Source organism: Lytechinus variegatus, chromosome 16 (genome assembly GCF_018143015.1).
Source record: "Lytechinus variegatus isolate NC3 chromosome 16, Lvar_3.0, whole genome shotgun sequence".
NCBI classification, from domain to species: domain Eukaryota; kingdom Metazoa; phylum Echinodermata; class Echinoidea; order Temnopleuroida; family Toxopneustidae; genus Lytechinus; species Lytechinus variegatus.
The window spans coordinates 28,263,339-28,273,957 of NC_054755.1; the positions used below are offsets into that span (position 1 = coordinate 28,263,339).

The window sequence follows — 10,619 nt, forward strand, 5'->3', positions numbered from 1 at the left end:
TGAGAAGAAAATACCATATATGAACACAAGAAATGATTAGCCATGTAACACAAATGCACTTTTTCGATTTAATTTGTATTCATTTTCAATACCCTCAGACACATATATAAAGAAAACATACATAATTCTGGAATACATTTCATTGATTAAAAAAAATCTTCATTCATAAAGTTATATAGAAATAATCATAATTTCCCTGAAAAAAAGTACTGTCCATTATTAAAAATAACTAGTAAACTTGACTTTGAACTGTAAGTTCTTTAACGATATTGGTGAGCAAGTTCATAGTTAATAATTTGTAGTGAGAAGTCTATAAAATATAAGTTCTTTCTTTCCATATCATTGTTATTAATGTAGATCGATTCAGTTGGCCCATATTTTGTGTTTAACTAAAACCATGTTCTATATGGTACTATGGGTATAACCAAAAATTGACACAAGTCTCTCTCAACATAAAAGTAAATCATCAATTATATCATCACATTTGGCACTCACATAATACTAATCTGTCTCAACATGATAATAATAATACTGTCATTTTCATCAAGTTCAAAGGCAGGAGAAAAGAGCCCAGTAAAGCTTACTGTGTAAGAAATCAGAACGTAATGCTTTGAATACTTAGCTGAAACCAAAGTATGCTGAAATATCAAACATACAAGGGTGCATACATAATCACTACTTGAAAAAGGCTTGCTTATCAACCCCGGGGGGGGGGGGGGGGGGCACTTCCATTCACGAGTGGATACCATGCGCGACCATGGGGTCTCGAAAAGCACCCTAAACACGTAATTTCCATATTCTGAAAATGCACCCCTTAACAAGTATTGGCGTGTGAAACCCTACCCTTAACAAGTATTGGAAACAAAACGATACTCTTGGCAAATATTCCCTGAAATGAACCCCTAAACAAGTACAGGAATGTTTTATTGTTACAGGTCCTTCGCTCGTCGGCTTTACCTTATTTACGACCCCACCTTCTACACCTCGCGCAAATAGGACTCTAAACACGTAGTGTTTGGGCAAAAAGGACATCCTTTATAAAAAAAAATAATTTTGTTTTATATCTGACCCTAAACACGTAGTTTTCCTAACAAATTGATACCCTTTTTTCATTATTTTTGTGTTTTTGACACCCTTATCACGTTACGTACGTAACGTGCCCTATCGTGAAAAGGACATCCTTTTTACGTGTTTGTTTGGTCGCGCATGGTATCCACTCGTCAATGTAAGTGGCCCCCCGGATTATCAACAGAATGCCATGCTAGTGTTGCTATTAGGGAATTGTTTGCATCGCCATGCAGAACGCTTTCAAGAACAAAGAAAATGTATTGTCAAATGTCTGTCAAAATCTGGTGAATCAAATAATGAATTTCATCTTGGACCCTTGTCGGACAAACAACATATTTGGAATTTTTCATCATCTCCGAATCTTAGGACAAAACTGAATTCCGGTTCACAAAGTTTTGACAAAGACCTCTCATTTTATTCAATGTCATTTGACAGGCATTTTCAATACATGTGTTCTTGAATTCGTCCTGCGTCGCAGTGCAAAAACTCCCTACTTACTGAGCAAGTCATCATTACCTAACAGGTTCATTTGGCAAATAATTCTTATTCATACATTGCACATACTAATATTTGGAGAATATGCAGTTTGATTTGATTGAATCTATTTTGCGAAGGTTAATACTGGTACTGGAATTTTATTTTTAAATAAAAGAGTAAACATAAACAATCAAGAGTAGAATAGTATGCCTCAATTTCAAGAACTGTGAAAGACTTAACATACTGAAGCCCACATTAGCCCATAGTTATAGCAAAACATATACATAAACATATATACATGATTCAATTATTCAATTCTGTATTTCATTTCATTCAAACCTAATACAGAGTAATATAAACCGAATACAAATTAACGGATTGACATTTCTAACCACAGGATTGCATAAGGAGTGAAGTATTGAAAAAAAAATTTCCAATATAAACATAACACAAAACAAAGAAAAATTACATGGGGCTTGGGGCTAATTTGAGTGACCCCTTAAATGCACTAATACCCTTTTTACACAGGATTTTCTTAACCCCGGACTATCGCTAACCCCGTACTATCCTTAACCCCGTACTATTTTTTTTCCTTTTCACACATGCCAAATTGTTATTGCTAACCCCGGATAACGAATGCTTGCTTTTCACACGCGAAACTCGCTAACCCCGGACTAGTGGTTTTTGTCGATCATTCGGAGTACAAGTACTTCACTCGTACACTTTTTACACACGCTACAATTTCCTTAACCCCGTACAATAGGTGGGGCCAAATTGCCATTTAGCCCCACCTATAGTACGGGGTTAAGCTTAGCCCACTTTCGTTTTACACTAGCGATCTTAACCCCGTACTATCGCTCTTAGCACCGCAATTGCTGGGATAACCCTGCTTTTTTGCAGGGCCAAATAATCCCGTACTAAAGGTGGGGTTAGCCCACTTTGCAAAAATGCTGTGTAAAAAAAAAAAAGTGGGCTAAGCTTAACCCCGTACTATAGGTGGGGCTAAATGGCAATTTAGCCCCACCTATAGTACGGGGTTAAGGAAATTATAGCGTGTGTAAAAAGGGTACAAGAGAACTGGCTGGAACACATAACAAAATAAAAGTCCCGGAAATTCCCATAATGGTCCAATGTAAATATAATACAGTGTAGTATATTTTGGCAAGTGTGCTAAAAATTATCCCTGGTAAGCTCTCTGATTTTTTTTTAATACACATACCCAAAATAAGTAATGAGTTTTTTTTGTCAGGATTATACAGGAAAGTTCTACTAAAACTACATTCCAATAAACTAACACATAAAGGCATCATAAAGGCATCATGGCCATACACCCCCTCTAGTGTATATGGCCATGAAAGCAAATGGTGAAATGAGAAAAAAGAAAATGTGATGCATCCCCTTAACTTTCATGTAACCTATAATTAGGGAACGTCTAGGCTGTATGCTCGATAAGATTTTTCACAGTGAAATATAGCAATGAAATAAGCTTTTTTCTGATGCAAAGAAAAAAAAATCATTTTTTGTATATACAATTTATTCCATAAACATATCTGATTAAATCAGAATATAATGAAATAAGCTTTTCTAATATAAAAATATTTACCTTTCCTCTTTATAAAAAAAATATAATTCCATAATTATGGAATTTGAGATAGAATTTCAACTTGAAATCTAAATTTTGCTTTTCAAGTATACAAGGTACATTTTTGACTGAGTTTTTTAGTTGCGTGTCATTGCAAAGTTTTATTCAGAAGACTATGATTACGAGCAAGAAGTATCTAAGTCATCTTCCTTCAGTGAACTTGAACCCACCTCGCAGATGACTTCGCACTAAAGATATCGAACTCCAGGCAGAACACATAGCATCTCAAACAACAGATGAGCTCCTGTATAAGCTGTTATACCAGTGTCGTCATATGGAGGGGAAACCTGAAATGTAATAGATGTATTGAAATGTCTTTGCATTTTATTTCATTCTGCTTTATACAACTGCTTTATTAATCAGAACAGTTTGTTACTCTCCACCTGGGTGTTGTATGGGTACGTAGCTGGTATAGGATGAGTCTTGGAACTCTTGTTGCAATGCTCCCAAGGGAGTGGAGAAAGTCATAAGTTGTGTGCATGTATGCCAGGGTATCATGATCGGGGTTAATGATATATATCTCTAAAACACTTTAGAGATGCCGTTCTGACGAATTAAGCCCTATATAAAAACAAATTATTATTACCATCATTACTATCAATTTCCGCCATGTGAAAAAGTGTCACTTCACCCATTACTGATCCTCATCTTTAAATTTGGCATGCTTCAAGTTGCCTTTTGGCACTAGATAGTAGACAATCAAGTCAGAACAAGTCAGATAATGCATATCAAATAAAATAGAACTTACCTCAACAAGGTCACCACCTACAAGATTGAGCCCTCTACATCCTCTGATGATCTCTAAAGCTTGGACGGACGTCAGACCACCGATCTCAGGTGTACCTAATACAAGACACAAGGAGAAGGCAGCGCATTATGCATTATTTGTTTTATTTTGCTCTGATGGAGACCATTCAATGCAACATCACCCCTCCCCCCATTGCAAAGGGGCGGGGACTAAGGTTATTTTACGACTGGTTAACAAATAATAAGCTTCCATCCCCCATTTCAATTAAAAGATCCTGAATATTGGTTAAAATAGAATATATTCCACTTAATCATCTCAGGCAGTATTCATAACCTGACAAAGGGGCTCTGCTAACGCAGAATGTTGGATTCCAAGTCACATAGTAAATGCCTGTTTTTTTTCTTAAAATAATTATAAATATTGTTAAAAATAGCTAATTGATAAATACACAGAAACACATTCGGTATTCGCAATAGGATTTTAAGTCTCTAAAAATAAGAATGTTGTATGCGTATAAAGGGGGGGGGGGGCAATCAGAAGCTGACATATCGTAAACAGGACAATTGATGTCAGCATCAAAAAAATATTTCATTTACTGGAGGTATATGAGTATTTATTATGGAAATTTGAAGAATTTTACAAATATACTCCTGACAGAATTGAATTCATGAAGAGAGATAGACATCCTGCAATAAAGGCAATTTGTGTTTTTTCATGGCAACTGCAATCCCTATTGTTTTGTCTATTTCGAAGTGTGAGAATTAATAAGGGCAATTCCATAAAATTGTCAACCTTTTTGAACATCTAACCCCCATTTTTCTCAAGCCTTACTTCACTTCTTAAACTTTCCAAGTCATGGTCCTTTGAGAACATTATAGACTGTCAAAAGAACAAGAAATCAGAGACAGAAAATTTCATGAAGGTCCCACATATAGGGGGTTGGACGTACATATATTTTATCAAATTGCCCATAATAAAAGGCCTATTCCCACAAGAAAGCTGCAGCTCTGACGTGTTCCTGGGTACCATACAGGATACACCTCCATACCTGTTCCTGGACAAAGTCCCGGGTCGATACCATCTATATCAAATGAAAGATAGACCGGTCCATCTCCCATCATGCCTCTGACTTCCTCCATCAGTGGAGACATCGACTTGTGCCAGCACTCTTCAACAGGCACGATCCGGAAACCCTGCACGGACAAACATTTATTGACATGATACTGTGTGTGGGGGATTCTAAGGAAACACAATTATATTAAGCCTAATTTTTATACAGCAGCTAGGTTTTTGCAGAAGTCCTATGAAGAACAAACATTTTTTTATGAGGAAATAAGAAAGATTTGAAGGTTTTTTTTAAGGAACAATCATTGACAGTAGGAGAAACAGTTCAAATAAGATCAGACTTGCAATAATTAAGCTTGATAAAAAATATTATACAATGGTTATCATGGGATTTCGATTTATAGTGGAGAAACACTGAAACAGGACTTGTGGAACACTTATCCAAGCCCTTTTTTCAAATACTCCCCTGTACTATACATGTACAAATAAGCACAATCAACAATCTCAAAGTGGGTCTACGCTGACAGTTCTTGGCTCTCAAATTATGAACCCCCCTCCTCACCGAATTTTACTTCTCTATTTAATAAGCGATTATCATTTTTTCCAATAAAGTTGTTATCTTGGATTTGTTTGTTACTTGGTTTATCTTTAAATCAATGCGCAGATGAAATAAAAGAAAACTAAAGCAAAAAGTCACCATTTCTTTACCAAAGTTATGTTAGTCTTTAAATCAATACACACATGAGATAAAAGGAAACTAGAGCAGAACGTTACCACTTCTTCATTGAATGTTTTTTGTCCAGGTTCTACGCTATACTGTGTTCCCCTGAGGCCAATCTGAACAACTCTCTTGCAATCCAAACAACCATCCTCTACAGCCCGGCGGAAAGGGGTACCATGGGCTATCTTCTCACCGAGCATTGTGTCGTTCACATCAGCATGGGCGTCGACGTGAACCAGACCTACGGGACCGTATTTATCCTGAACGAAAGAACATTGAAATTTGAAAACATTTAGATGACGATCTCCTTCATAAGAATATATTTTTATATTTTCGTAACCTGAAATACAGATGTATACCTACTTTTTCTACATTGCTTCAACTGGAAAAAAACAACAACAATATACTGTATAAAAAAAACCCAATATTTTATATTCTATGACCTCAAAAAGGTACTTATTTATGTTCTGATATCTATTGAAAATTAACTTTCCATTTAAAATATAACTGAGGATCAAGAAACAAACTGTTTATAAAAAAACAAGTTTTGATTACTTGTAAAGAAATTAAATGCTGAGTTGGCATTGATGAAATGTGCATGAATTCGAATTTGATAGATTTGGAAAGAAACTGAATTTAGATGTTCAATAAGTGTGACATTCCATTAAAATTGTTTGCCCTCCCCCTTTTTTTTTACATCTGACCATAAAGTTCTACAACAATGAGAGAGATTGTAAAGTTTAATACCTTAATTGCTTGAAGGATGGGATATGTCAGGGTGTGGTCCCCTCCAAGAGTCAACGGAATGCATCCGTTGGCAATGATGGTGGCATACTGCTCTCGTATCATCTCACAAGATTTCTTAAGGTCATACAGGTTAAGAGTGACGTCCCCGATGTCGGCGACCTGAAGTGACTCAAACGGGGCAGCACCTGTCATATAACGGAAGCATTGCATTTTTCTTCTCTTCACAAAAGAGTAGCTCTTTCAAAATACTCTTTAAAAGTGTCTTGCACATTATATTCAAAACCCACATTTACTACAACTGGTAAAGTCTGTCTAAACATGGAGCAAACTAATCAACATTCCAAAAATACATCTGTTTAAAAAAATATTTTTCATTTCCTTGATTCTTTGTGAAAAATTGAAAGTTTAATTATACTCTCTTTCTCTTAATACATTTCAACTTCTTAAAAACTGATTTAAAGGGGAAGTTCACCCTGACAAAAAGTTTATTGTAAAAATAGCAGAAAAATAATAAAAAATATTGCCGAAGGTTTGAGAAAAATTCATCAAATAATTAAAAAGTTATTAGAATTTCAATTATTTGATTTGTGACATCATATGCGAGCAGCTTTCCTCATAGCGAATGGTAAAAAATCAATGAAATGTCATTTTCTCAGAAAATCGAAAATGGTTTTCACTGTACCTTTTGTAGATCAATAGACAAATCGTTTCACACCCGATCATCAATAGAAAACAAAATTAAGTCATCAGGAACCATGCAAAATTTAAAATACATGCATATTACATTACATAACACATGGGGCAGCTGCTCGTTTATGACGTCACAAATCCAAAACTTTGAACTCCAATAACTTTCTTACTCTTTAACGGATTTTCCTCAAACCTTCACCAATATTTTTTACTATTTTTTTCTGCTATTTTTACAACAAAGTTTTCTTCATGGTGAACTTCCCCTTTAAAAGACTTCTTACCAGTATACAATTAACTTTGCACAACAGAAAAAGGAAACTTGGCTCGGAGTCGCAAAGGTTTGCAATCAATTACAAAATAGGCAATGACCAAACAAAATTAATGGTTAATGTGCACTTGGAACAAAACTCGGCACAAAAAAACAATCAAAATTATTATTTCACATCTGCAATCCATGGCAAACCTAATATGGGGCTTATCCTCACCAATACTGCTGTTGTTTCTCAAAAGAGCCGACTCTGTGCGGATCTGTCTTGGTCCGAACCTGGTTCCTGATTTATTTGATGTTCCAATATCCAGTGGAATCCCAACAAAACAAGCATCTAGTCCTAATAATACAAAGAAATGTATCAAATCATTTCTTGGGCAGATATACTTTGTAAATCAATGAATTACTTCTAATTAGGCCTTCATCAGGTATAGAGCAATGTTCAATGAGGAGATATAGAACACTTCAGTTGATTCTGCTATCAATTGCTTGCAGTCTCTTAAAGCCTGTGTATAGTTTTGGTAAATCCACCAAAATGCACCCATCACTATTCCAATTCATTGCTAGCTAATATATGAATGGATATGCCCTATAACAATTATGATGTGGAGGATATGAAATGAAAATGTGTTTTACAGGATAAATTTTGCGATTTTACATGGAAATTTAACTTGATCGGGTCACCCGATCAAATTAAAATATCTGCGTGTTTTTGTCTTTCAATTAAATCCTATTCCAAATCATGGAATGGGCTGAAACTTTAAAGATATGTTCTTTGTCTGTAACTTTTGGATATCTAATCACTAAATTTATAAGATAAGTGCTTTAATGCCCATTTTTTTAAATTTAAAACAAGCATCGCCGAGAGAGGGTGCTATATATCCAAGATTTGAATATTTGAAATTTTCTCAGAGAAGTGCAGTTGGAAAAATATCTAACGGTCGCTACGCTTCAGTAAGACTGTCATAATTAGATGATATTCGATTATCAATCACATTATTGACCCCTTACCAAAGCTATACAAAGGCTTTAAAGATAAATTCCAGTTTTGGTAACGACCTCAAAATGACTTTTTACAGAATCTAATTCAATGACCACTGAAGTGTCTGTTTGTATGAATAAAAAATATGTACCAAAGGATTCTGGAAGAAATTGTGTAATTGCTGAGAAATAAGCAAAATAAGCGCGGATTCGGTCACTTCCGTCGGGTCTTTATTCCAGCAATATTAATACACTGTCCCACATGTGCCTATCTGTGTTGGTGATCTTCAGTGTGAACATTTTTCAGCGTAGATTTCAAGATTTCACAAAGTTCAGTTTATGTTACTCTACCAGATCTAGATCCTCGATGATACACTGACAATTAAGCCTTGTTTTACAGACTTTCTCATGAAATCAGTGTTCACTGCAACTACTGGAATTTCTCTTTAAGGATTATGACAATTTCAAAATGAATTCATACAAATGACCAATCATATGCAGGAGCATGTATACATGAATTAAAGAATATGTACCAAACTTAGGGTAATAACACTTGTTCACTGCTACCACCCTGCCTGTGGGGAATCTACAGGTAGGACTATGGTATGCCAATGTTGTACAGAGCACACACTTTAAAAAATCAATAAAATATCACTTTTGTGACCAAAATTACTAATTTCCATACAGTTGCAATTGATTTTTCATTAGTAACTTGGGAATAATTTTTGTATTCATCAGAGCACTCAAAAACTTTAATTTTGGGCATATTTTTGTGTACGCCCTCCAGTGGTGGAAAGTAATATGGCAAGAAAATTTTCATTTTTTTATCTCTATTTTTAATTAAGAAACAATTATTTAAAGAATCAAATTTAAATAAGAGCCAAGTTGTATGAATAATAGGGGTAATGAAAACTGTCAGTGTAAAAAATCAAGCATTTGCCCCACAGAAAAAGAGAAAATAAACCAAACATTGCCACCCTTAATTTGCCACACATGGAGATATAACTGAAAACAAGGTTATATCATAACCTTGTTCATTGAATGAGTGGGTAATAAAGGATCCGATTTGCAAATAAATTGTATAATTACTGGGATATTAGCATACTCTGCAGTGCATGAAAGTCATGCATCACAACGTTTGGTCTTTTTCCAAGCAACAACAGTTTGTTTCACACAGTCAGACTTTCCCAATTACGCATACTCCAAATATTTTCAAGACATTCTTGAATCTTTGGCCAAGTAACCAATATTGACATTTTTCAGTTGTTAAATTGATTTCCTTGAATTCCGGGTATAATAAAATTAGACCGCAACCAGACACGTCTGTATGGTAAATATGTAAATAGTCTACCTTGCAACTGTGTTGAGCGGACCAGACATTGAGGTTTGTCTTACTCATCTTACTTTAGTCTCAAGACTCTTAATTTAATTTTGACAATGAATACAAAAAAAAAGAATTAAAAACTTGAATTTGTACACAGTGTAACATTAGATAAATGGACCAGGCATGACAATCATAATATTATTTTGATAAGCAATTTGACTTAATGCATAATAAAAAAGTTAAAAAAAACTACAGTACGCTATACGGTACCTTCAGAATTATTTTGATATGGGAGTCTCATCATTGTGGCTATTCCACCAGGCCGCGGCATCACATTTCCAGACAGCGGTTCGTTGAAATTTCCCATGCCGGTAGATGTCCGCATACACGCAGGATGGTGCGTGGACAGGGACTGGGTCAACTGTTGTTGAAATACAACCGTTTTCGAGGCAGATGGGATCATTTGCGCCCCTAGTTTTCTGATATGCCTTGAAAGCATTGTCGAGACGCAATCTTGTATTGTTTTAAGAATGAAAAAGATAACACTATGTGTAAAATCAGTAATTAAAGCCACAGACAGTAGACAGCTTTGTAACCTCGCATCAGTGTAAGTAGGCGTGACCAATAAAATGGACCCTGGATCGATCAATTACCGAAGGATACGAGAGGAGATACGTAAGTGCAGGGTGCAGATAATGGTGTGTGGACCCGGGGCGTGGTTCAGGCGATCCCTGATAATAATAAGCATATTTGTATAGAAATAAGATGATAGTTGATAAAGATTTATTAGAATGAGGGTTAATTAAGGTTGAACATATCATTGACAATGGACATGTTAAACCAGTCGCATACTTTTTGAACCTTGGTATGGGAAGTGATCTTTTGTTT

The 10,619-nt window shown here is 35.4% G+C and overlaps 1 protein-coding gene across 1 annotated transcript; it reads right to left on the minus strand.

Moving 5' to 3' along the window:
- Positions 1-2,582: 2,582 nt before the first annotated feature.
- LOC121430408 (guanidinobutyrase-like) lies at positions 2,583-10,325 on the minus strand. The gene is made up of 7 exons (XM_041627697.1): positions 10,002-10,325; positions 7,644-7,766; positions 6,469-6,653; positions 5,775-5,981; positions 4,984-5,128; positions 3,936-4,030; positions 2,583-3,474 (listed from the first exon to the last, which is right to left on the minus strand). The coding sequence occupies exons 1-7, from the start codon at positions 10,228-10,230 to the stop codon at positions 3,376-3,378; spliced, it is 1,083 nt and encodes a 360-aa protein (XP_041483631.1). The 5' UTR covers positions 10,231-10,325; the 3' UTR covers positions 2,583-3,375.
- Between the last annotated feature and the right edge of the window lie 294 nt (positions 10,326-10,619).

What these genes read in the sequence shown, in the direction of transcription:
- LOC121430408 (XM_041627697.1), bottom strand. Translation starts at nt 10,230, where the DNA reads ATGCTTTCAAGGCATATCAGAAAACTAGGGGCGCAAATGATCCCATCT. An exon ending in CCATCCTTCAAGCAATTAAG is followed by an intron (nt 5,982 to 6,468) that starts GTATTAAACTTT and finishes TCTTTCGTTCAG; the next exon opens with GATAAATACGGTCCCGTAGG. An exon ending in AAACATTCAATGAAGAAGTG is followed by an intron (nt 5,129 to 5,774) that starts GTAACGTTCTGC and finishes TTGTCCGTGCAG; the next exon opens with GGTTTCCGGATCGTGCCTGT.